Raw genomic sequence first — 27,736 nt, forward strand, 5'->3', positions numbered from 1 at the left:
CACAAGCTGCATCATGGCCAAGAGAAGAAAGATGTTAAACTTCTGTCCTGGGTTATTCCAAGCCTCTCCTGGTGATAACCCAGGGCTTTTCTAAGCACCTCCACGTGTGGTGAGAAGAAACAGGAGATGTGCTGGCTTCACATCTCTCACAGTGTGCTTAGTGAACAAGGGCACTTTCTGCAGCTGTGCCTAGATGGGAGAATGGAATCATAGAATTGTTTAGGTTGAAAAGGCCTCTAAGATCATTGAGTCCAAACATTAACCCAGCACTGCCAAGGCCCCCAATAAGCAAGGTCCCTAAGCACCACATCTACACATTTTTTTTTAAATCTTCCAGGGTTAATGATTTCAACACTTTCCTGGGAAGTCAGTTCCAATACTTGACCACTCTTTCAGTGAAGAAGTTTTTCCAATATCAAATCTAAACATGCCCTGGTGCAACTTGACACCATTCCCTCTTGTCAGTTGTTACCTGGGAGAAGAGATGGATGCCCACCTGTACACAACCTCCTTGCAGGTATTGTATGGTCAGTAGGGACCACCAGGGCAGACAGGCTGCTGAAAGCAAACCTGAGCTGTAAGCTCTCAGAGACAGACCTTGTTTGCCTTATGACCTGCCCTGAACTTGATTTGGCCCCATCTCTGCAAGATGATGGTGCTGGGTCAGCAGTGATCACTCCAGAAGTCAGCATTGAGCCAGTTTACTTTTCCAGCTCAAAACCAGGTCACATTCCCATGGCATTTGCAGTAACCCCAAAGCACTGAACAAGGGAATTACTTTCATAAAAGTCTCTGCTCACAAGAAGGAGGCTCAGATGTTATCCCCATTTTACAGATGAAGCAAACAGAAAGTCCACAATTTGCTGTAAAATCAAGCACACATTCCCATTTCTACTCAGCATGAGACACCTGACAAAGGTTTACACCATGATCTGAACCCCACTAAGACAGCTGGAAGATCCCAGAGCCCATACTGTTGAGTTTGCTGGCCCCCAGATCTTCTTGAGGAGCTACTCATGGTCTCTTCACATGGAGCAAACTGCGCTGTATGCCCTGTGCTGCATTTTGTAGAGGGTGGATGCTGGACAATGCCTGCCCCCACCAAACCACATGGCCCAGCTCACACACAGCCACCAGTCCCTTACTGGGACTCATCATCCTCACAGCACAGGCCACAGCTCCTGCCATCCCCTGCCAAGGGCAGTTGGATGTCATTTTGTGTGACAATAGAAAGATGAGCTTCATGTTCAGGTGTCACATCATACATCACATTAGCTCCTCCAGCAGCTGGGAAGGGACAGTCAAGATTCATTAATGCTAGTTTAACATTAATTATGTTTGTAGAACAGTGCTGCAAAGGAGCCTTTTGACAAGCATGTCCTTCCTCAGCTACATCATCTTCCCCTTCCCTTGCCTTCCAGAACCACACACTTCTTTCCATTAAGAGAAAATGACAGAGCATTATGGTCTGTCAGGACCGAAAAAAAGCAGTCCAAGGTCATTGTGTTGTTCACTTTGACTTTTCCTCCCCATTTCTTCGATGGTATAGCATATTCAATCACTGCCCTGTGGAAACTAACCTGAATTCCTCTCTGAAAGCAATTGCAGAGGTTGCTGCTTGGAACAGCTCTTGTTGCACAGAGTCTTTTCTTAACACAAAGCTTTGAAGTCTTTGTACCCCAAAAAGAGGAAGTCAGCAACTACAGCCACTCTATAAACCATACAGGCTTTCACAACTGAAAAAGTGTGTTTTCCACAGAGATCTGGCCACGTTCTCTCATTTACCTTTGACCTTCTAATGCAGCTGGAAAGTTACTCCTCAGGAGAGAAGGAGGAGTATGTACAGGCAGAAGGAGAGCTGGGGGAAGTTGTAGCTGGGCAGGGGAAGGATGACTCAAGGCTCAGGTCATTGGCAGGGACTCAGTTGCACAAACCAGAAAGCAGAGACTGAAATCGTGGATGTTGGAGGCACTGTAAATTATTTGGTGATATGCTTAAGCAAAGTGCTAGTAAGAAACAGGCAAAATGTCAACAATCACACATAGCAACATCTACTTTTGTCAGCCTAAGCAATTCACTTTGTCTCACAGAATCATGCCAAATTCTTTAAATACACATGACAATGGCAGGTTTTAGTGTTGGTGGCAGTAATGTGGAAATACTATCCCACCACATCCCTGGGGTGGCCTGAGTTCAGACAACCTTTTGCGACAATCACATTATAAATTCTTCCTTCTTGCAACATAATTTTTCCATTTCCTGTAACTCCACGAGTTTCACTCTCCCCTCTGAAATGTCTTGTACTGAAACCCACCACTTGGCTGGTTTTTTTTTCTTCCCACCAAACAGTCTCTCACTTTAATTCAACATACATTTTTCAAACTAGAATTTTTTATTTTTTCCCAGCAGCATTCAAGGCAACAGGCAGCACATACAATTCATTAATGTTCTGACATGGCAACAAACAAAAATTTTGCCTGTATTGAAACAATGGCCTGAGATTCACCTAAGGTTTTAATTCACTGTAAGGCTATAATGACACCAAGGAAAAAAATTAACCTCAATAATGTGCAATAAACCAGCAGCATTGCACACACACAGCATAGGGCCAAGTCCTTCCCACCCATCAAGGAAATACAATTTTGATACACAGAATGGCATTGACCCTCTCCTCCTTCCCAGCTTCTGGTGTGCTCCCTCTCCAGGCCAAAGTTCCAAATCTTCCGAGTGTAATTTGATTTCTTTCGGCTCACAAAGTCCCTCTGCTTGGGCTCCCGGCAGCAGGGAGAGCAAGGCAGGGCAGCGGGGCTTGGCTGCCACCTCCTGGTGCCTGCCCCGGCCACACACCAAACCTCGCCGAAAACAAAACATCCCAAAAATGCAAATAATTACCGGCACTGTCCTGCGGCTCCACGGGGTGAGCCCCTTCTAACCCTGCAGGAATAAAACAGACTTAGCATGGAGAAGGGAAATGAGACGGGTTGCTGAGCTTCACAAATTAATATAGTTTTTATGTATATGAATATTCATAGTTTTTAAAAATATGAAAGCTTGACACACTACAGGAGCAGTTAGCATCTTGCATACAGGAGCTACAAGGCTTCCATGAATGTTTCTCCTTCAACTTTAGGAAAAAACTTATACATATTCTAGAGAAAAAGCAATGAAGAAATAAATCTTACTAATTCTTTCTCCATTTTTTGTCCTCTTCTCTGCTTATGAGGAAAATAGGAATTTTTCCCATTTTATCCTCCAAACACTAAGTATATCCACTAAACAATATTTCAGTGTTCTTGGAACACTGCTTTATTCTTGATAAATACTTTGAGAGTTTTGAAAGCATCATATGAAATCTCCAACTTGCATCTTTCAAAATATTTCGGAAAAACTAAGATAAAAGGTTGCCATGTGAAAAAAAATACAAAACCCTCATACACTGCCTTCTGTAATCCTGGGAATTTCAAAAGTAGAAAACAGTGGTGTCAAAGTATTCTTGATTCATGGCCACAAAGCAAGCCCAGGAGAAATAATTCAAAAGAAATGAAATTTGTTTTGTATGCAGCAGGTGACTCTGAGGCTTGGGACTGCATGGACATGTGCATGAGGAAAGATAATGAGAAAAATCCATCAAATTAGTTTTCTCACATCAGCATTCATGAAAGACAGCGCTTCATAAAACCTTCACATCAACAAGTCACCATGACTCCTCAAGGACATTAAATGAACAATGAACTTCCCAAAACAGGACAAAGGAAATATTTTTTTGTTCAAAAGAGCAGCTCTGGGCCTTGATGTGCCATCACTCAGCTGAGACAATGAAACAATTAGGGGAGGCCCTATCACATCTTGAATCCACCCTGACAAGCTGAAATCTTCTGCCCATCACAGATGAAGGTCAGAAAGGCCAAGCCAAGAATTGTAAACTGACAATTTTCAGCAAGGAATTCACAGCAAAGCCAGCTAAAGCCTGGCCAGTGTTTGTCTCTAATTCAAAATAAATCCTACTGGGGAAAAAGCCCCAACCTCAGGCTCCATATGTGGATGTGAGAGTACAGCAGAGATTAGCTGTTACTAATTTTAAGACCGACGTATGCTGTGACGCCAGCCGGATCACAGGCATCAACAATTGCAGCCCCACTGAGCACTGGCTGCAGTCAGAAAAATGGGTTTTCTATGGATAACCCTGGGCTGATCCCAGGCACCTTCTGCATAGAGATCCCTGAGCCCAGCACGTGTGACTCAATCTGGCCTTTGGCATTAGAGATAAAGCTACAAATACAACATTGTTAAGAGGGTTTCCCTGTAGTTAAAATCTGCTTCTGTGAGGTGCTGTTCCAGTGTAAGCAGTAACTGTCTGTGCCTTTAAAGTCCCTTTCATCTTCAGTCTGGCATAGTGCCATGTTTGGGGGACTTTCTGAACACCTTATGCAATTTTGGCAGCAAATCCAAATGCGAATACCAGCAACCTAGACACACCTATTATTTTCTTCAGCTGGTTTGAAAAGTCATAGAAAGTAATATAGCAAATTAAAAGTGCTGACTAAAGGGGTATTCAAGGAAACCCCCTGACTATCCAGACCATTCCAGTTCCAGAAGAATATACACCCAAAACTTCAGTCAGGGATTGCTAAAATGAAGCCTCTCACCACTGGAACAGCTGTGAACTGTTTGGTTGATTGCTGCTGCAATAGCACCCCCACAAGCTGGGCTCCACTGTGCAAGTGCTACACCAGGATCTGGAAATGTGCCGGACAATCTCTCACAGATAGATTCTAGCCTTGTTATTACTTCACATTTCCATTGCAGCAAATTATGGGGAGTGTTGTCCTGTGGGCTTTTTGATCTGGACCACCAAATTCCTGCTCTTCCCTCTCCTCCAGCTGCAGTAATTGGAGAATAATTTCCCCAACTGCAGAGGACAGAAATAAATCCATCTTTGCACAAGCTTCTGCCCCTTACCTTAAAGTGGCTGTGCTGTGCTCCAAGCTGCTCTGACAAATGCACTACATTGCTACAGACAGCAGAAAAAAAATGTTGTCAGCCAAATAGAAAAGTGATCTCTTTTTAGTTATCATTTTCTAGAAAGTTCTGGAGTCCATTTATTTTAAACACGAAACAAAGGAAGAATCAAGAAGTTAAAATATGCCAGTTCATAAAAGCTCTTTTGCTGTTGCTCACTGAATCCTAAAGCTATGCTCTTTTATCTAGTGCTATCAAAACCTGCAAGCTATGAATATTATGTAAGCTATAGATGATGTTACACACTAGTAAAGTTTTACACTAGGTCAGCACCAACAGCCCTGTATAGACCATGCAGTCATGCAGAGATGGACTTGGTCCCTCTCTGTACCCGGAAAACTTGCTTTGAAGAGGGGTCTTTAGCCCACATAGACCATCAAACCATGCCCTAAAACCTCTCTGTTTCTGCTGTGAAGAGGCAGAGAGAGGTTTATAATGCCCACAAAGTACCCTTTGCAGACACAGAATTCAGCTTTTTAGATTAGGTGAATAAACAATTACACATAAAAACAACTGGTTTAATACTCATGTTCCTCATCATGTCATTCTCATTCTTCTTTGCTTTAAATCATATTGATAAAAAAAGAAAAAAAAAAGACATAGACCCCAAAAATAGGCATAAACACTATGGGCCTCCTATATAGCTCCCTCTCACCCACAGCCCTGTGCTGTTCTGCCCCATGCTCACCAGGTAAGAAATGTTTTTGACATGTGGTCCAAAAATAACTCCACTGATGGCAAGGAATACCTTTTTCAACAGATGCCTGTACAAGGAATATCCCAGTTTGAAAGCTCATCTGTTTTTTCCTCTGAATGGATGGTGTTTACCCGTCTTAGCTACAAAAGTCCAGCAAGGAGCAGGGTCAGCACAGCCCCTTTTTCCTTCCTCAGCAGGTGAGCAGTAAGACACGTAAAGAAGGATTAATCTGGACAAGAAGCTTTGCAGTGCAGTGAGCTCCATTCCTTTTGTTTAGACTGGAGGTAAATCCTGGTTTTCCTCCCTCAAAGGGTATGCACCAGCTTTCAGGTTTTAATAACTTTCCTCAGTGCAGCCAGAAAATCATTTGATGGAGAGACTCTTCCAGCAAAGTACAGCCAGCTTTGGCAGCAGGCACTCAGCAATTCAACATTACATAAGACAAAAAGAACACGTTATACCCTATCAGTTGTCATCCTCCTGAGGCTTAATGAATAGCATTTCTATTATATGATACATTGAGATATATATACACACACAAAATATATATATATATATATATATATATATATATATATACACACACACACAAATAACATTAGTGAATAAGCCAAAATGTGTTAAATACTGCCCTACCATACAGGCAACCTGTAATTGCAAGAAACATGCTTTGGAATACAAACTGGAGCAGAATTCTTGATGCCACTTGCTTTGCAATCTCTAAGATGCCACAGGGGCTTCCTACCTTCATTCAAAGTATGGGGTGGGAAAGAGAAAGAAGAGCACAGGATTAAATTTAAATCTCCTAAACTGAGCCCATGACAGAACTCAGCTAAGACAGACGATCCTCTCTGCTGCTCTCCTTTGTAATCATCGTTCCTTTCTCTCATCTCTGAAAAACAGCATTAAAAATATAGGGAGATCTGTTTTTCATCTGAAGATGAAAATATTTTCTGTTAAGTTCTCTAGAAATGGATTGACACAATTTTTGGATGGAACACAGTTACTACTGCTGCACAGCAGAAGTGCAGAGCACTGGCAGCCGAGGCTGTCACTGCAGGTGCCCAGAGTGCTTCTGCCACACCACCTCATACTCTGCCTCCATGTTCCATCTCCAGCTTCCACTGCCACAGCCACGTCCATTGGGAGCCACCTGTGTCTAAAAGAACACTTGTAGGTTTTGTGCTGTTTGATGGCAACTATGTCAATAGTTTGCCAACTATTTTTCTCTAGCAAAATGACAAATCCACAGAGCCAGATTAGCTGGATTATGTCTTTACACTACCTCCTAAATAAACTGTTATTTGCTTATGAGAGAGACAGCAGGAAATGGCAATTTATGTAAATGTATTTTAAAATAGAATAGAATTATTTTATTTAGTTTTCATTTCTGGACAGTATGTATCCACCAAGGATGAATTACATCTCCAGTATCAAGATGAAAAATAGTCTCTCATAGTTTGCTTGATAAATGATGGATTTTTTTAATGTCAAAAATACTCACCAACACTGAAATAGTCTTAGGCAGCCTAATAGAAATGTCATAATCTGTTCAAATTACATCTGAGAAAACTTAGGTAGAGGTACCAGCTGCAACATGAACATTTGCCTGCCAATTGAATAAATGACTTAACAATTCCTCAACCATCTGCATTTTGGCTCAGTCACACAAGGTTAAGTTGTTTTTCAGTTATTTCAGTTTAATGTCTGAATCAATACCGGATAATGCAGAAGCAAAAAAAGTTTTAAATGCCACAGGTCAACCATTAAAAGACCTGAGATGCTCCCAGCTTCAGTAACTTTTGCTTTCATTCCTTTATGAAACTGTTTCACTATAATTGGTCAGCAGAGCCAAGTAGAGAGATTAGGGCAGAATGTCTGTTCCAGGCTTAATGGTCTGTCCAGGTAACACAGACACAGCCAAGACCAGCACACTTTCACACAGGGCTTCTGTATTCTGCTTTTTTGCAAACAGGAAATACTTTATCCCTTTGAATCCACACTGGCAGGTAGACAAGTATTTTTTGGCTAGTAAATGCTAGCAAGCATTTAGTTTCTTCTTCCAGGTAGAGCAACCAGAAAAATACCTCTACAGGAATTGCTCCCTCATGCCACAAAGCAGAAAGGTTCAAGGTGCTGAACTCCAGCTCCTGGCAGATTTCAGCCAGACTGGCATGAGAACCACTCTGCTTCCCCACAACAACTCTGACAGCAGGAATTCCAAGGTGAGGTAGCTTATCAAGAGCCATACTACCAATTCCAAATTTCGGATTAAAAACACCCAAATGACAGCAGACTACCTTTCCACACGGCACCTCATTTCAGTAAAAAAAAGTATTTTCACTGAAATTTTCAGAATTGTGATTCATTCTTTTCCAGTGGTGAGGTCTCCAGTCTTTCACTTTCATCCTTTAAGAAAGTATAATTACAGCTTATTGCACTTTTTTATTCTTACTTGTCTATGTAAATCCTACTTGGACCGAAAGTCAACCAGCATTGAATTAAGGGTATTCTTGTACAGATACTCTCAATACTCTTAAAAGAAGGCACTTGTTCAAAAGACATTATCTGCAGAATTATTTTACTATTTCATTTTTAAAATGGACTAAATTGAGACTCCAGAAACAGGTGCCATTTTGCAATTCTGAATCCTGCAGCATTCAAGTCTTCTCCCCCTTCTAGACATTCTTGGTGTTAAAACTGCCATGAAATTTTTCAATACTTCAAATAGAAAACTATTCTTCAGAACAATCCTACTGCTAACTTAACAACTGACAGAGCACAATTCAATTTGGATTTTAGAGTCTAGGAATACTGACCAAAACTATGCAAAAAGAACATACACATGTTAGAACATACACATTTTAGGCTTTATGGCCTGGGAATATCAGTGGAAAAATAAACAAAGCACATTTTTGAGCAGGCATAGCACTTCTAAAGCAGTGCCCCCTGTCTGCATAAGAACATGGTGTGAATTCACATATTCTCACAAAGAATAGGGTCATAAAACTTCATGTATTTCTGTAGCAAGCCCATTTTCTTGAGGCAGCTTGAGGGACTCTGCTTGAAAAAGCAAGAGGTTATCTTCCTCCCATCTAGCCAGTATCTGCATTCAAGAAGACAAATTGTACACTCACTTCTAATATCCATTCCAGCAGTTCAGAGACCTCATCACCAGGTATTTGGGGCAACAGCAGATCCTGTGCCACAAACATACTTGCAGGTAAAAGAAAACCATGCCAAAAATGTTATTCTTTATGAATTATTTTAATGAACCAAATATGAAGTGACAAACACAGGTCAAGGAAAATAACACAAAACCAGCCCCACCAGCTGCTGAAAGAAGATAAAGATCCAAGAATAGTTGAGGACAATTTGAGGGCAAAGAAGAAAGTATAGTGAGAGATAGTCATTCTTGCCAAGAATATCAACCAAATTACCAAATCACATAATAGTTTAAATTTCAGGTCAAGTGCTTAAATAAGGTCTCTGTTTTTTTCTTAACATGGTGAGTACACAGAACAATAGGGAATGGGCTATCCCTGAATTCGTGGCAACAGGTCCTATGAGCATATTCCAGATTTCTCCAAATACTGGAGATAAAGGTGGCTAAAAAGAGAAGCAGAGAAAGTGAGGACTCTTTGTTTACCCAGCCAGGTCTCAGAAATGGAATGTGTTTTCTAGACCCCAGAATCTTTGGCATAGGCTCCTCCTCAATGTCTGCGCGAGTGCTTTAATCCCATGACTGTGAAGGTGGCTGCAGTCAGTTTCTCATACACCAGAAACATTAGAGCAGCAGTAAGGACTGTCTGCAGGAGCTTTGCTTCAAGGCCTTTGTAGAGTCCCACTAACCCAAAACGCCTAAGGAGGAGAAAAAATACAAACAAGAAGAAGCATGAACAGCTTTCTGTAAGTAAATCAGTACACTGCAGAGAAGAATCAATATTACAAGTTGATGACCAACTGTAGGAATCTTAAACCCATTCTTGACCTTAAACCAGCTATGTTTAGCAATATTTTAAAGAAAAAATTCTGCAGAAACTTAAGGTCCTTTGTGCAAGAAACCTGCATCTTTTCAAGTTGAGAGGTGAAATGAATTAGCATCCATATGTATCCCTGATGTCACTTACTGTACAGACATTTAGGAGAATCCGGGTTTGTGCGCCTACTCTACAATATATTACAAAAACCAGGTTGACTCAAATGTCAAGTTTAAGGGAGGCAAAAGGAAACAAAATCCAGACCGAGCAACATTTTCACAGTGTTAGTAATAAGTCAAATTTTCTCTATCATGGTAGGAGAAATAAAATGGGAAAGCTCACCTCACTCTCTGTTGAAGAAGGTAAAGAACATTTCTAAGACTGCCCAGTGTTCGGTTCTCTGGGTTCAGCCTGTGACGTCCAAACTGAAAAAAAGGAAGAGTATTTTGCTGTACTAGATCCCCATGTGCTTGGCAGAGAACATCACACATGCATGAAATCTGGAGAGCCTACCTGAAACCTCTTTAAACATTTTCCACATTACATAACTACCAGCAGAGAACAGAGGCCAAAGCTCACACTGCAAACATTAAAACTGTACATATTACTGTAATTTGGTTTGGTTTTAAAATGGATTCTAACAAATATTTCCTCTCTTTCAGTTGCTCTGGAGGAAGCAGTTTTCAAGATCTCAAAAGCATAATTTGCAGAGTCTTATAGGGTTATGACACTCAAAGCAAGTTCTTTCTGTCTTTCTCAGCTTTTACTTCACAAAGACACAGACCCTCACACACCTGCAAGTCATTACTACATTGAGACTGCACAGTCAAACACAAAATTTATTTGCCCAGCAATGGTCCTGGAGCACTTATGTGTGAGCTGCTGTGGAAGAAAACAAAATTGTTTCATCTACCTACCTGGCCTAAATAATATTTCTTTTTTACTCACTACACTTGCTTATGGCCAAGCTGGTTATCAGTAGGCATGACTGCTGCTGCTGTAGAGTTAAACTAGTAATTTCAGCAAGTCCTTTTCAAGCATTCATTGATACTTTTATCTGATACAGGTTGATAGTACTGCCAGCAAGCTGTAACTATGAATTATTAATATACAAGAGTTGGTACACTTGTATTTGTAGCAGCACAGGCTAATAGCTTTTGAAGACTGTATTAAGCTTCTGTGCTAAAGAAGAACGGTGAACTTGAATAACTGCATGTTGGATGAGCTTTTCCCCAGAACATGTTGAGGCAACTGCTATTTCTTATGTGTAAGAAATTACCATTGACAGTAGGTAAAGTATTCCAGCTGATTAAGGCAGCTCAGAAATTTTAAGAGAATGCAAGATGATAGAGGCTTTACTATGTGTTTTAATAACTTGGGAGGAAACAGCAGCAACAGAATGCTAGTGGAAATCACTAGACAGCAGAAAGCCAGATTACACACAGGCTTTCACACCACCATTAGGTGCCTCATTCTCCTCTTTTCTCCACCACTGGACAATTTTTGTACTACAAAGGGCATTAAGAGAGAAGAAAATAATTAATTTTTCACTAGAATGTTAACACTTCAGTATTTACTGCAGAAGACTTCCCAAAAGGATTAGCATTCTCTATAACAGAGAAAAAAGACTTCCATTTTTAAGAGAACTTTTTCTTCTGGGATCACTGAGAACGTTAATGGTATTGCTGTACCTCCAGAGGCAACTTTAATTTATCTGCTCTTTACTGAGACATAGGCCAAAGAACAGTTTCACTGCAGAATGAGTAACACCAGTGTCACATAGTTTTAATGACTGGGAGAAGTAAGAAATGGCAAAGCTACCACTGTCAATTACACAGGATAACTGTTCATTATATGACAGTAAGAAGAGAACTGTGCCAAAGAGTTGAAAGCAAAGGTGTAAAGACTTTACTACAAAGATCTCTAATAAGTTCTAAAAAAGAGTAAGTTTCTAAAGGTTTAAGGTTAAAAAGGAAAAAAAATGTTCTGTATTAGTTTGATGAGAGAACTTAGTTACAATGTGTAAGTTTATATGAATTATATGGAGCTTATATTAGTTTGTGTGCAAATCTGCTAAAATTATTTAAAAAAAACACCTGCAACTTTTTTTCATGCAGAATATTAGTTCTGAAAATACTAAACCTTTATTCATAACCTTTTTTAACATTGCTTAGTGTGAGTGACAAAAACTTCATCAACTAGAACAATGCCAACTTTAGATTAGAAAGCACATCACAAAATATAGCCAGTCTGAACTGGACAGCACAGATGTCACAGACACTCATTTTTGCTGTCCTCAACAGATGTGTTCAGGGCTCCTGGCTATTCTTTCATAGAGCAAAGGGACAGAAGTCACCCGTAGTGACTGCAGAACTAGACACAGGGTCCTTGTGCTCCCCATCATCACAGGGAGAGGATGGACTGGCACTGGATTTTTTTTTCTTCTTTTTACACCGTCATTAAGAGTCAGAAGAATTTTGTTCAAAAAGCTAAATGGAGACAGAAAAAAGATGAAGCCTCAAGACTGTAACCACTTCTGTAGGAACCCTGGAAAGGAATGAGGGCTGAAGCTGTTCTGTGGCTAAAACAGAGCACTCCAACTTTCCTTCCAGTTCTCCTTCACATCAGGAGCAAACAGAAGTATCACAAATTAAAAACAGACTGATGTTGCAACTTATCCAAACAGAGCTATTTTTATTTAAATGTTTCTCTGTATCTGCCATTCCAGTAACAGAAGTCTGTGTTGTTAGTTTAGCTACTACTGAGATGTGTCCAGGCTGTTAAAACAGGATAAGGCATTGAAAGGCAGCTGATCAAAAATTATGAAAACTTCAGAAAAGATGACTGCTGATAAAAATTACACAGTAAGTATATCCAAATCCTCTTGCTTTGAAATATAGCATCCTAACTACTTTTTCACAGGTTACCAAAAATCAAGATACATTTATTACACTCTAATTAGAGAGTTACGAATTATTACAAAACTTGCTTGAAAATTACTTTTTCCAGATGAACAATTAACATGAAAATTCCCTTATTAGAGAGGTCTGAAAAGTGATACTCTTAGCATGGAAGGCTTGTTTTCAGCAATTCAACTCATTCTCCAAATTTGTCCAAGTTTTAGAACATACACAATGGCTTCACTGTAGAGGCAAGTTAAGGCTCCTCCTTACTTAGGAAAATATATTTCATGTGGAAACATTTATTAATATTTAACTGCTACAGAGTTTAAAACACACAGGTTTAAGTACAATATGCTTACATATGGCCAGGTCTCCTTCCCTCCTACTCCCCAGTTTTGTCTTGTGTCAATATTACACCAATATTGGTACACTCTGAAAGCAGCAGCATTATCCAGCCTATGTACAAATTGCAAGTCAGAATAAATGCAAGTGTTTCCATTACCACTACAATTAGCCTACATGGCCAGGCAAATGGCTAAAGGTATTATTTATGAGGGAGCTCAGCTTCCTCTGATGAATCACATTCTGGGCACTGACAAGGTCAGACCATCATCTCAACAACAAAGTCTATGAATAGAACTTTTTTTTTAAATTACCATAGGTCATCTGGAAACAGACTGGTTTTAGAAGATTTAATTTTAACTTCTCACTTGACACATTTTCCATTTATATTCCAATAAGTAAATGTACATTTCTGCAGTGCCTAAAAGCAGTACAATGCATCAGCTTCTCTGGGACACTGTACCAATGCAATACACTGGCAATCCTACCAGCAACTTGAAACAAATGTGCACCAGTATATCAAGCTCTATCAAAACCAAAGAGGAAAGCCATTCTAGTCAGTGACCTGCATTGGGAAAAATGCCTCCCAAAACAATGGGTCCACTAACACAAATAAAAACAAGGCTTGCATGATACAGACCACGTCAGAGGCAGAGTTGCCATGAAATGAAATGATTACTTACCCGCAGAATTGACTGTACTGTCTGCAGAGGATAAGTGAGGGTGGTGGCAACTGCTTTGGCTATTGCACCAATGACAAAAGCATCCAAAGACGTGAGCTGTTCAATAGATAAAGAACAAATTTACTGCACATAGTACCAAAATAGCCAATTACCCATTTGTATTTGTATTTAGATTCTGTACTGGTACCTGCTACCAGATTATCTAAGGATCTTTGGCATAAAGATTTCATGAAATCTCAGGGTCTTCTCATTTTAAAGAGTTGGTTATGGTTCAATTAACTTTACCACCTCTTAAGTTTATTTGTAAATTCTACCTGGTTTTGCATTTCTCAATATAACTAGATTACTGTTGCTATAAGGCCATACAATTAGACCCCTTCAAAGCACCAAGAGTAGACAAAAGATAAGGAAGTATCATTTAAACATACCATCAGTCAATAAGCATCTCAGTTTTTCCAACAGTGAAACCAAAAAGTCATACAGTACTTGTGAAAAGGTGACAGCAAAAGATTCCTTGAACACCACTCTGTATTCCTGAGACATAACCACTACACTCCCAGGCAGAATTTTAGTCTTGATGCCATAGGCTAAAAATCTCATCCCCTTTTAGTCAAGAACCCCTGCTGAAGCCCACACTGCTCCAGGACGTACCAAATCCATTGTTACAGACTATGCTGATTACAGTGCATCTCAGTCTAACAGTGAGAATTAATCACTGAACGTAAGTAGATGCCCATATCAAAACAAGCTCAAAATATATTCTAAAATATATTGATTGCAATCAAAAATACACTTACACATGCACATTTTTAAAAAGGTCAACCTGCTATATTTAGGACAACCAGGAAACAAGCACATAGAAGAAAAATGTTTTTCAAAATAAAAATTACCATTTCGAGCTGGAAAAAAAATTATACCCCCTCTTCACTGATCACGGACAAAGAAATGTCCTAATTTAAGGTGGAACTAAGTAATTTAAAAGAAACACAAGAAATAAATACATAAATAAGTATGTTATTAGTCAACAAGAAAATAACAATGCAGATGGAAGCTAAGCTCATTGTTCAAAAATGTGCATAATGTAATGGAGTAGATCCATCAGGTACAAATAGGCTGCTACAGCTGCAGTATTAACTAAAGACAGTAAAAAACCCAAGCCTCATTGATGATGTAAAAATAATCTCACCATGTCTTGGGGGAAAAACAAGATGGCTTGGTAACATACTGGTATAACCTAACATTCTAAAATCACTAATTAACAGCAAAGCATCTTAAAGATATAATATGACATTATCTGAAAATGTAATACAAATGCTTTCCAGTTTGCTGGAACATAAAAGGAACAGGAGTTCAGCTGAGATTCCGTATCTGATATAGACAAGGAAAAAGAAGAGCAGTATAAAGAAGGGACAGAAAAGCGATTGCACTTCTATTTAGAAAATCAGGAAGGAATGGTTGCAATGCTACATTTAATTCTAGTGTCCATTTCTAGAAAAATTACATTGAAAATGTAATTATTTTTGAGATCTTCAAGAAAAAAAGTAATTATTTGCTGCAAAAAGTGTTAAAAGCAGACTTCAAAACAGTCAGTATGTAAATACTTATAAAAGATACATTAGAATTGAAATCTCTACTTTTAATCAAGACCTGTGAATGTATGCAAGGAAATGTGGAGAAGAGGTTCAGTTCTATTTTACAGGTGGAAGAATTAATTACAGGAATCTCTTCCCTAGGGACATGAAAGATTCCCATATAATTTCATTATGCTGAACCCTTTTTAGACAAACTAATTCAAAAAACCACTTGAAAATACTAGAACCAAAACCAAACCCATTATTCTGAATTTGTTCAAATGATGCATATCAAAAATCCTGTCTTGTAACAGAGCACCTTCATCACCTGGCCTCAAAACATACTCACTTGCAGCTGCTTTTTCAAAAGCTTTCGTTTAAAGCCTTCATAAAACATAAACTGTATGGCAGGATTGAAGACCAGCAGCAAGGAGGGGAAAGTACCATTCCACAGAGCTAAGACTCCTTCATCTCGGACTATTTGATGAAAAGCATCTGAGACAAAGGGTGAGGAAAAAAATTATTAATATTTTGAGTACAAAACTCTGAATATAAAAGATATGAGAAGTTACTCTTAAAGCCTAATATTCCAAGTGTATAAAAATCCACTGCAGTCCTTTATGCAAGCATTTTAACTAAACTTTCATTTTAATCCAGAAATTAAGAGAAAGGTAGTGACAAAGGACGTTCTTGTTTGTACCACCATTAACATACACAAAACTAATCATCTGCTCAGGCAGCCCCCTCTATTCTTTTACAAGTGTGGAATCCACATTAAGGTCTTCCAAACCTTCTTCAAAATAACAGTAATGTTATTTGGTTGGTTGGTTTTAAAAGAAGGACAGCCTGAACATGTGATTAAGAGATTAAGGTGAGTGAAGTTTAATTTTCAGACTGTCTGTCCAAACTCAGACTCCCAGCTATCACTTCATGGAGCTCACTACTGCTCCATTATCTGTATGATAACATATCTGCCCCTGCAAAGGTCTTTTAGTTACAGGAGTGCACACTGCAAAATCTTAATTCCATCACAAACAGCCAAGTCTGGTTTCCTGTAAAACTCAATGACTGCAAAGTGACAGAGCAGCACAGAGATTACAGGGTGAAATCGTTCATAAAGAACAGAAGTCTTCAAAGTCCTTGGTACATTTCACTTCATGAACTTCTCTTTGGTTGAAGACAACAACAGGGGCTTACCTATTATGCCTCTGTAATTGGTTGGTACAATGTCTTCATTTCTGAATTTTGCTCCCTGCAGCTTCAGGCGTGTGTTCACCACCCAGAGAGGGGTGGTCAGGAGTACATTCACTACTCCTAATGCAAAACACAGCACAAAGAAAATCAGCAGAGAATATTTCAAAACTTTTTTTAATCCCCTTTTCTTCCCCTGATTCACATGCTACTGAAATTTCTGGTAGGAAGAGGGAATAAAACCAACACAACATATGGGAAAAGTAAATGGTAATTCGTACCCTAATTCCTGTAGCCTTTGTTCCAAAATATATGGAATTTTACCACAGACATAGAGCCATCTTAAGAATTTCCTTCCTTACTTCCAGCAGCTATTCAGACAGTCACTATACCTACACTGAAAGTATAAGAAACTACCAACTCCTCCCCAACCCCCAAAAAATCCACAAACCCAGGGGTCTTTTTACAGGTTGTTTTTTTTAATCAGCTTGATTCTATGCATTTGCATGAGCAATAGTCCCTGAAGAATATCACTGGCAAACACAAAGCCCACAGTGGTAACTTTTCACACTGGGTGTGCTAGAAAAGTCACAAATGTTATCATCCCTTCAAAGAAGGCACTGCAGCATCCACATAAGAGGACAGAATAAAAGAGCATTTGGTCCCACTGGACCTGTATATAACTAGGAACTTCCTGTCACTTTCAGGTGACAACCCAAAACCAAGTCTGAAAACTGACACCCAAATTCTTACATTAAAATTTCTTACTGTAATTGAAATTAATTCAGAATTGGCATATATCTTTTCCTCTGGAAAAAACCCAACTATCACCTCTCCCTTTTCTTCAGCATCCTAGTGCTGAAGCTTAGATACCTGGTAAGCACCACATCAGACACAAATATCATGCTAAGCCACAAGACCACTGCTTTGTGCCAGAATTCACAACAGGAATGGTTTATACAATTCCTTAGGAGGCAGGGATGACACAGAGGAGCAATCACAAAGAAGCAGGTCTGCATACAGTGGGAGGGGTGAGCACTCAGAGTGGCCTCCAAAGGACTTCATAAAGAAAATCATTAGATAGAATATACCAAAAATACATTCTTGACAAAATGGAGATTTTAAAGTATTACCTGCAACAACCCCAAGAACCAAGTCTTTTCCAGTGGTTGAATGCTGACCTTTGACCCAGAGGGCTTTAAGACTATTAAATGTATAAAAATAAACAAAATTGGAGCAGCAAAGGCTGGAGATAACAGGAAACCATCCTCGATATGGTGCCAACCTAATGGAGAGCAAAAAGTCACAGTAAGAATCAGTGAAGTATTTATGTGGCTGATCTGGCTGATTTTGTGTGCTGGTGGAGGATCCCAGAGATACAAGGCTGGAAGTACTACCTAGATATGTCTTTATCAGCAATGGTAACAAACCATACTTAACTCCCGAGTAAGGAAAAAAATTATCTGGATTCTCACATTAAATTTAAAAATTGAAGATTAGTTACTGAAATCCATATACTCCTCCTAGGAGAGTTTGGCAAAGGATGCAACCTGGGGACAGAAGATACACAGGTGGGAAGAATTTCTAACAAATGCCTTACTGTAAAATCTAGGGCAAATCAGTCAGGTAAGTAAGAAAAAGACATTACCTAGCTAAATTTAACTAGATTAATCACAGATGAAAAACTGAATTATCATCTAAACCTGTCTTGATTTAGGAATGATTTCGCAACATCTGCCTAACAAAGCTCTCTTCTCTAACAGGCCTGATGATCCTGAAAAACAGGGACACTTCAACAGCTGTCCTACATTCCCAACATGTTCTACAACACATCCAAAAAAGATATGGATACACACCTTCACTGGAGTTGCACAGAACAGGTAGAGAGCTGGTATCATGTTAAAAGCATAAAAAAAATCACCCCAACAACAGTAACTATGGAGGCTCTTCAGAATTCATTAAATACTAGGAGTATGTAGAATTTAAGGATCTCCAACAAGACTGTAAAAGATGCAAGCCTGGTAAACACCACATCTGACTTTGCTTAAAATGTAAATGCTACTTTTTCATCTCAAATCCATGAGTGCTTCTCCCTCCCATGTAGCTGGGAATACATCTTACTGTTACAATTGCTTCTGAAGTTACAGGCTTAGCTAACCAGACAGTTACAAATTAACTGACTATGCAGTTATTCATAAGCCAAATTACAACAATTCTTACATTACCTATCTCTTCTGTGCTGGAAAAGAAAGAGAGAAACATCCTCTAGGGTTTATGCCCTCTAACTGAGTGTTAGTTTGGGCTTGATTGATTTATTAGGAATGACTTCTGATGATTTTCAAATGAAACATCTTGTAGTACAAAACATGAAACTAAAACAAACCCCATGAGTTTATTTTAATTACTTAAGTTGTCAGTAGCAGCATCCATGATTCACTGCAAGAAAAACTTGGTGTACACTAGTGAACACCTTTCAGATCACTTAGAAAAGGATGGAAGAGCAGGGAAAAAGCTGTCTGAAACTTCTGCAGCAAGTCCTTCAGCTCAACCTATTTGCTTTATCTAGATGAGAAGAGCAGTCTCACAAAAGTATGGTAATGAGACATGACTCTACAAGCTAATGTGAACAAGATGTTTATGATCTCACATCATATTTCAGATTTGTTGCTGTTTGGACTTTTTTTTGTAACTTCAGACACTTCTCTAAATTAGAACCATTGCTTTGTCAGGCCTTCCCAATACCTTTGGAAGAAACAATGTTCCTCTCTTGCCAGAGCTCCTGATTTTTCTCTCTTACAGGCAAAGTAGGATGATCACTTTAGCAGTCTTTCCACCTTGGTTAATTACTTCATTTTTCTTTTTTACTTTTTTCTTTTTTTTTTTAATTGAAGTTTACTTGCCACCCTCATGTGACAGAGGTAATGTGGGAATGTGAACAAGAGAGATCAGCTGGCAGAGAACTCTTCATGCATACATCTGCCCAAGTTCAAAGGTGACACAGCATTATGGGCCAAGTTAAACTTTCATCAGCTTTAATGTCCTGCAAGCACCGGTCTACTTAGGAGTTCCAGGGATTCCGTTAGGAAAATACTTCTAACAAGGAAAGGCATAAAACTGTTTTTCCCAGCCAACTCAGCTCAGACTATGACAAATACTAAAGCACAGCACAGCTGAAAGTTAACTGTTTTTAGACAGATGTTAAATCCCACCAGCATAAAGTGTCATGTGTTGTTTACTTCTACATGCTTAGGAGAAAAAAACCTTCCAACTAGGAAACACGTCTGAGCTCTCTTGAAAGTGGCTCAGTTATCCAGGAGTTTCATCTTGGCCATTGAGAAATTGACACACCCAAGAATCCAGGCAGACAAAGCTGGTTGATCAGGTATATGAAGGTACATTTGCATTTCTGAGGAGGCACAGCTACCTCACTAATGAAGGCACAGTTACATCACTGAACAGATCAATTGCATAAGGTGCTCAAGAAAGTTAATCCTAGTTAGCTAAAGATGAACACATAAGATTATGCAAGTCATATCACACTTGTGTGGAGACATTTCAATCTGGAACAAAAATCTGTCCACACAGATACAGGCTAATTGTTTCACTTTAAAAGCATATTCAAATTAGTTTTAGAGCTTATCTCCATGAAGACAAACAGAAAATCAGTATCTACTCACAGGCCTTCCTCTTTGATTATTTCCAAAAGGACGGCCGGTGTTGTCTTTGACTTCCGTTTCTCATCAACTGGAAAGCAAAGCAATCAAACTTTTAGATTATTCAAAATTTTAGCACGCTTTTTCAAGTCCTTATCCTTGCAATTCTGAATATACCCTACAAGCACATGTTTCTTCTTCCTCATAAAGGACAGAAATACCCTATTTCTCCTAATTTTCATTTGCTAGGTAAGGCTAGTTCCTTTTTTTATTCTTCCTCAGACTGACAGGTTCTGTTGTGCTCCAGGGTATCTCTAATCACCAATTCCAGTAGTTGCAACATGAACTCAAACTAGGTTCCCCTTAGGTAGAGGGCTAGAATTGGGCCTGCCTAACTGCTCTCAAAATTATTCCTTGGACATCAGACCAGCACCAGTAGCAGAGCAATCTCCTATAGCTCATCTGCAAACAGCTAAGCCTCAGCAAAGCAGGCTCTTCCTGCACTGAAAGCTATTCATTTCTCAACCCATACTTCTGACAACCTGGCTGATAATCTGCCTCCAGTTCTTAACAGAGCTTTAGTCATAGCTCTAAAATGCTTGCTGAGTCTGAGACTTTAGATTAGAAGATAGAGTTTCAGAACACAGTTCATATTCCAGTTGCATTTCTGTAAACGTTAGATATTCCTAATCCCAATTCTAACCCTGGATTTTCCCTTTAAATCATCCTCTCAATAATTCTGTTTTTCATTATATTGCCCCTGCATTTCAAAGTGTTCTCAGCAGCCAAAAACAATAACACACAAATATAATCCTATGCAATCTTTCATCTCTGTTTTTGTCTTTGGTCTTAGATAATAATTTAAAAGCCACAGAGCACATAACCTTTTCAGCTAATTAAAATGTTGCCCAACTTTCAACAGGAAGAATTACTTTTACCTGGAAAAACAGTGTTAATGTGACACAAGTAAGACTCCTGTTCATGTAGACCACCCCCACTACAACCTCCCTTACAAATGCCCAGGCCAAGATGAACAGAAATGCCATTGTACAAAGAAACTAGATTTTGACACTTACCCTGAAGTCTAAGTCTAGCTGTATCCAAAGGAAAAAATACAGTCATTGCAGTCATACTGCCCTGAAAAACAAAATAAACTGGCTGCATAGTGTATCAGTTGCTTATACAGTGCCTGCTAGACTTTTGTAACTCTTTGCTTCTTGCCCCCAAATCAGTCTGCTGAGTAAGTTTAAAAAGGGGATAAACTCCACACATAACATATTTTTGTCCCATACTTACAAAAGAGGGTTATTTTTCTCTTGCATTAGATCAAGCTAAAATTAAAACCATTAAAAGCTTTTTGCCAAAAGAGAAAGTTTTTGAAGCCTGAAAGTTGATCTAGTGGCATCAGAAAATAAACATTGAACTTTCTCTACCTCCTATTAGCCTCAAAAAGGCCCTGGCTTGGTGGAAACCTGTTTCCCACACATCAGGTGGCTGCTAAAGCTGTGGAACCTCTTCTGTTAGCAGCCATGCCAACTGTTAAAATGGTGGGAAGGTCTGGGATACAGCAAGTCACTCAATGCTGCTTTTAAACTACAGTGCACAGTGTGACTCGAGCTTTTCTACAGCTATCTCATGCCATACATTTAAGAGAGCTCTGCCTCTGGAAATACCCCAGCTCCTCAGCAGGCTGCTTGCACCTAGCTCTACAATCAGCAACAGAGGATTCATTTTTCTGGTGATGTTTCCACGCTAAAACAATTCTGGGTTGAGTTAAATTTCTCCAGTTTTTTTAACACTAGGTAGCATATGTTAAAACTTGGCCACAATTACCTGGTTATTTTAACCCATTTAGCTTGGGCTCTTGCCAAAACAGTTCATTCTGCTCTCCCACGTACTTGTCCTGTGTTGTATCATTCTCACCTACCATGTACCCAGCTGGACAGCAAGTGGATTAATGAACCCATCTGACTGAATATTTCTAAAAAATATATCTTAGTTATAAGGTTAGTGCCAGCACAAAAAAAAAAAAAAAGTGCCAGAAAGAGCCATAATGCTGTTCCTAATGGGAGCTGCATTACTGCAACTTTGAAGACAGCCTCAGAATGCAGTTACACCTACACACAGAGCAAGGCTGCACAGTCACTACAACCTGCAGCCCTCCCCTGCTTCCATCCTCCAAAGTGAGATTTATCCTGGATCCCAGGCTCAATGCAAGGCACCACGCAGCACCAACACACACACACACCTGCACAGAATTAGAAATTGGAAATGAGGAAATAGCCAGGTAGTGTCACACAGGACACAATGGATGTGTGGCCACAAGACACAGCAAGTCTGTTTGGAAAGGATCTGCAATGATCACCTAGTCCTGCTGCCCCCACCCCACTTCAGGGCTGACCAACAGCTCAAGCACCTTAAGTGCATTTCCCAAATGCCTCAAACACTGCCAGGCAGGGGCACTGACCAACTCTCTCAGCAGCCTGTTCCAGTGCTTGACTTGTAATGAGACAACTACACTGACTTAGCAGATCATTGCACATAAAAAACAACTTGTACCCTCTCCCCTTCTTTTGCTAAATTGAGGGAAATAGAAAAGCCAAGTTACTTTTCTCTTGGGTTTACAAATGGAACAACTCAACTACATGATGAGTAGGCTGCCTGAAGCATCATAGGGAAGAGACAGGATTTCATGGCTAGAAGAAAGGAAAAGAGGGATAAACAGGACCAGTCCTTTCCCCAACAACAAAAGCCCTCAAGAGGGACTTAGATTCCTTGCTAAACTGCACTGAGACCAGCAGGTAAGATTATGCTAGTGAGTGCAGAACAGACGCTGCCATGTGTTACCCTGCACTGCTGGAAGGGTGAGGCCTCACTGTCAGCCTTCCCCTCACGCCTGTCAGCACTGGATCTCGGGGCTTTGCCAATTCACATTACCACTGAATAATCACAGGGACAGGTACAGGCTGGTCCCTGTAATCCCAGCCTCTTGGTCAACTGTATTTGCATCCCTGCCTCCTCCTATCTGGTGGCATAACTTTCTGGGCACTACACAATGATGCAGACACAGAAACTAATCTGGCTGAAAACTACTTTTTCCACTGAGCTACTTCTTCAGGACATCAGTTCACTGGCCAGTCACAGCACCCAACAAACAACTGTGCAGTAGCCAAGAGGTGGCCAGAATAAATGGCCTGAGGTGATTGCTGCCAAAAAGATGTGTGCAGGACCACAGCCTGAAGCTTGGATTTATAAAAAATAGTAACAACAAAAAAATGTGAAACATATAAAAACGTTTCATTGCTATTTTTCAGCCACCATTTAGCTAATGAAGCAGCCTGACTGCTCTATAATACTCCCATGAAATTCTCACCCCTAAGCTTTGCAACAGGAAGATTATGTTGCAGCTACATGCAGAGTTAAAGAATACTTATGTAATTCAATTAAAGTTCACAGGAAATCAAGCACTGTTTTGTGTTGGTTATTTTTTTACTGTTCACAAAAATATTCCTTCATCTCAAATTTGACTAGGTTGCCTAGAAGGTATATCAGCTTTCAGTATATTAGACTACAAACAAAAGTTATCATGTTGTGGTCTCACATGTGCTCCTGATGCATTAGCTCAACACATTTCTGAGTCTATGACTGGATGTATAAGCTTGGTTCACACCACAAACTCTGTTCAGGGGCACAGCCTGACTACAGCAATCTGTATTTGAAGGGAGAAGCTAACAGCAAGGTCTAGAAAGTATCACTGACTTCTGCAGAAGCCAGCAAAAGGAAAATGGGTAGTATTTCAACAATGAGATCATTTGAGAAAGCTCCAGTTTTTGAAAGTGGAAACAAAATCCCCACTGCCTTTGATGTTTAAGTAAGCAGACTTAAAACAATTTAAAGAGCAGACAAAAATCTTGCGTTTATTTATAATAAAACAAAAACATCCCTTAAAGCCTTGTTTTTCCTTTTAGAATCAGCCTTTATAACAGAAACACTGAATTGTCACGGTTGGAAGGAGCCCCTGGAGATGACCCAGTCTCACCCCCCCCCCCGCATCAAAGCAGTGTCACCCAGAGCAGGTGACACAGGAATGCATCCAGGTGGGTTCTGAATGTCCCCAGGGAGGGAGACTCCATGACCTCCCCGAGCAGCCTGTTCCAGTGTTTGTCGTTCAATAACATTTAGCAACTTTCATCCTATAGGAGACACAAGGAGTTCTTTCTATCCATCAGTATGCCCAATCCAACATGCACTAAAATTCTTTATCTGTTGGAAGCAGAAGGCTGATTTACTTTTTAGAGCTAGCACTCTGAAAAGAAAAATTCAAGGGCTGGGCACACTAGGAAATCTACATAAACTAAATGCGACTTTTGAATTTACAAGCACCACATGAAAAATTAAATTCAGTGATGGACAGATACCTCCTCCGGCTGCACTGTGCCCGCTTTACATTTCGATCAGCACCCAAGAGCCGCCTCACCCTCCGCACTCCTGAGCTCGTACGAGGCCGCGGCAGGAGGGCGATGCTCGGGGCAGCTCTGCGATCGCACAGCTGAGGCGCTGCCCCTCTGATTGAGCTTACCGAAGGGATGCCCAGCTCGGGTGCGCCAACCCGGCTTTCTGAGGGGCAGCTCCCGCTGCCTCAGAGGTGCCTCCGGCTGCTCAGGCCCGGCCTCCAGCCCGGCCAAGCCCCGGCCCGTTCCCCGGCCCGTCCCGGCCGAACAAAGGCAGCGGGCGGCCCGCGCCCCCCGCCAGGCCGGCACGGCCGCTCCGCCCGCCGGGCCCCGCGCCCCCCGCCCGCTCGCTCACCACGGCGCCGGACACGGCGTGCACCAGGCTCTCGTAGGAGGCCACGGACGACATCGCGGCGGCTCTCGGCTGCTGTGGCTGTGGCTGCTGTGGCTGTGGTTGCTCGGCCCGGCCCGGCGGCCCCGCGGCCCCGGCCAGCTCTAGGCTGCCGCGCGCCGCCCCCGCGCCCGCCATGGCACCCGCCCTGTCACGTGCGCCCGCGGCCCCGCCCCGCGCCCGCCCCGGCCGGGGGAGCGGCGGGGGAGACCGGGATCGTTCGTTCGTGGGGATTTTCAGGAAAATACAGCACCGGGCCACCCGGGAAATGCGCTCCTGGTCCTTCCTCTGTGGCTACAATAGCGTCTTTTCTCTCCACCAGCAGCTTCGCTTCTCTTCGAGAAGAGGCCACCGAGAAGGCACCTCATCAGTGGCTGTCAGCTTCTGAAGGGAGGGCGGGGAGAGGAGGGATCCAGGCTCTTCTCTTCTCTTCTCTTCTCTTCTCTTCTCTTCTCTTCTCTTCTCTTCTCTTCTCTTCTCTTCTCTTCTCTTCTCTTCTCTTCTCTTCTCTTCTCTCTTCTCTCTTCTCTCTTCTCTCTTCTCTCTTCTCTCTTCTCTCTTCTCTCTTCTCTCTTCTCTCTTCTCTCTTCTCTCTTCTCTTCTCTCAACGGGCAGAAGCTGATGCACATGAAGTTCCACATGAATATGAGGAAGAATTTCTTTACCATGAAGTCACCACACACTGGAACAGATTGACCAGACAGGTTGTGGAATCTCCCTCACTGAAGATGTTCAAGAACACTCTGGACACAATCCTGTGCCATATTTAATAGCAATAGTGCCGTTATTTACTCTTTTTTTATTTTTAGCAATTTCACTTTAGAGTCACAGAACAATCTGAGTTGAAAAGGACCCAGAAGCACCATCATGTGCTCTGGGATGACGCTGTTCAAACAGGGAGGCTGGACCAGATGACCACTGTGGTCCCTTTTCAACATGACTCCTTTTGTGAGTCTGTGATTCCCTTTCCCAAACATTAACATAAGCATTTAATTACAACGAGGAAGCAATACTAAACTTCACATTCTGATTCTGCTTTTTGCTAACTACAGTCCCTTCTACCTACTTAAAGTCTAGTATCTTCAAAGTATCGCTTTTTCAAGACAATAGTTTCTTCTTATTCCATATGGACCAATCGAGTCTGATACATTTTCAAACACCTGGAGAAAAGGACCCCGAGGGGATGTTCTTGCACTCTACACGTTAATGGATGTTGTAGCAAGGTGGGAGTCAGCCTCTTATCCTAGAAAAAAAAGCTTCAGGAAAGAGCAGCCTCAGTTCACCAGGAGAGGTTTATACTGGATATTAGGAAGAAATTTTTTTAATGAAGGCATTAGCCAGCACTAGAACAGGCTGTCCAGGGAAGTGGTTGAGTCACTATCCTCAGAGGTATTTACAAGACATGTAGATTTTGCACTTGGGGACATGGTTTAGTGGTGGATGTGGCAGTGCTGGGTTTGTGGTTGGACTCAAACTAAGAGGTCTTTTCCAAGCTAAACAATTCTATTATTCTATTTTGTTTACTCCTTTTCCCAGTCTGCAAGCCCTTGCTCCTCCTTTGCTGTCATGCTGAGAGCCTGCAGCTGAAGCACAGCACTACAAACAGAACATCTCCTGTGGTAGCTGAGGCTGGAGTGAGAAGTCCCAGCAGGACAGCACAACAAGTAGCTGGCCAAAGCACAGGGGAGCTGTGGTTCACTGCACTTAGGGCACAGAGACAAAGCTATCACACACAGTTTGGGAAAATATCAATCATCCTACAGCCTCCTTTTCAACTTTTATGTAGGAGAGGTTCCACAAGTACGAAGGAGCTGAGGAAATTAAATGAGTTTGGACATGCCCCAATTCAGAGCAGTACTTGGGAGATGATCCCCATGTCTGCTCATATCCTGCTGGGTTTTTTGCCATTCTCATGTCTTATACTGGTTTCCAGATTGCTTCACGGTTTTGTCTGTGTTAATAATCACTACCCTTTTGTTAGTTTCACCTGTACTTCAGAAAAAGACTATAATTAAAGATACGAATTAATTTTAGCTTTGTATCATGTTACTTCTGGGCTCTTTGGTTTCTATTGTTAGAATCATATCTTGTTCTCTCTTTCTGAAAGAAAGAATGACTTCATAACTTTTTCTTCATAATTGCAATTCCTAGTCCTTCAGCCTCAACTCCCCAGCTGCCTCTTGTTTGAACTGCAAGAGCTCCTAGTGCTTACATCTCTGGTAGGAATCACCATACCCTCCATTACTTAAACAAGGACAGGGCTGTTGTAACATTACCCTCTTCCCAAGAGTTTCTATCACACAATTGGGGTAAGCCATTCCCTTTTGAGAAGATGTTCCTCCATCAGGTGGCTGTTAACAGATCCCTTGTCTCTACCCTTCTGTGAGGAAAATCCCACTATTTTCTCTGAGGGAGGGCAGGTATAAAGAACACAGGCTACTCTACCTAAACCCGGTGTTTCAGTTGGAGAAAAATAATTTTCCAGTGAAGTTCTCCAGCACATTCCTGTACTCAGACTTTAGATGCTGATACCAGCAACCTAAGAGACCACAATTCTTTTATACAATGTTGATACCACTGATAGACCCAATTTTTTTTTATAATGTAAGATCCCTGTGCTGGATGCACCCCTTCTGAGTGAGTGACAGTACTTTGGTTGACCAAAAGGAGACCTGACTGAAATCATCCCTGCAGTGCAAACCCTGAGAATCATCCTAAGCCATGTCTCATCCAGGAACAAAGAGTTCAGGCCTCTCTTATCAGGAGATCAGCACCAGCCTGAGCTGGAACTAGACAGAACTGAAACTGCTACAGCTGCACACCTGCACGTACACCAAAAGGGGCTCTGACTAGGA

General features: G+C 41.0%; 1 protein-coding gene across 1 annotated transcript; it reads right to left on the minus strand.

Annotated features, from left to right (window-relative positions):
* Nucleotides 1–8,998: 8,998 nt before the first annotated feature.
* SLC25A17 (solute carrier family 25 member 17) lies at nt 8,999–25,022 on the minus strand. The gene is made up of 9 exons (XM_058805381.1): nt 24,846–25,022; nt 21,116–21,176; nt 20,064–20,130; nt 17,520–17,671; nt 16,393–16,509; nt 15,545–15,690; nt 13,625–13,720; nt 10,039–10,121; nt 8,999–9,577 (listed from the first exon to the last, which is right to left on the minus strand). Exons 1-9 carry the CDS (start codon nt 25,017–25,019, stop codon nt 9,430–9,432), a joined length of 1,044 nt encoding a protein of 347 aa, XP_058661364.1. The 5' UTR covers nt 25,020–25,022; the 3' UTR covers nt 8,999–9,429.
* Nucleotides 25,023–27,736: the final 2,714 nt, after the last annotated feature.

This window comes from Ammospiza caudacuta, chromosome 5 (assembly GCF_027887145.1).
Source record: "Ammospiza caudacuta isolate bAmmCau1 chromosome 5, bAmmCau1.pri, whole genome shotgun sequence".
Classification (NCBI taxonomy): domain Eukaryota; kingdom Metazoa; phylum Chordata; class Aves; order Passeriformes; family Passerellidae; genus Ammospiza; species Ammospiza caudacuta.

Bases quoted from the DNA above. Each gene is read 5' to 3' on its own strand.
- SLC25A17 (XM_058805381.1), bottom strand. From the start codon at position 25,019: ATGGCGGGCGCGGGGGCGGCGCGCGGCAGCCTAGAGCTGGCCGGGGCC. The intron at 21,177-24,845 runs GTGAGCGAGCGG...TTTGTTTTTCAG, and splicing joins ACGCCGTGTCCGGCGCCGTG to GGCAGTATGACTGCAATGAC. The intron at 10,122-13,624 runs GTAAGTAATCAT...CCTTTTTTTCAG, and splicing joins CAGTACAGTCAATTCTGCGG to TTTGGACGTCACAGGCTGAA.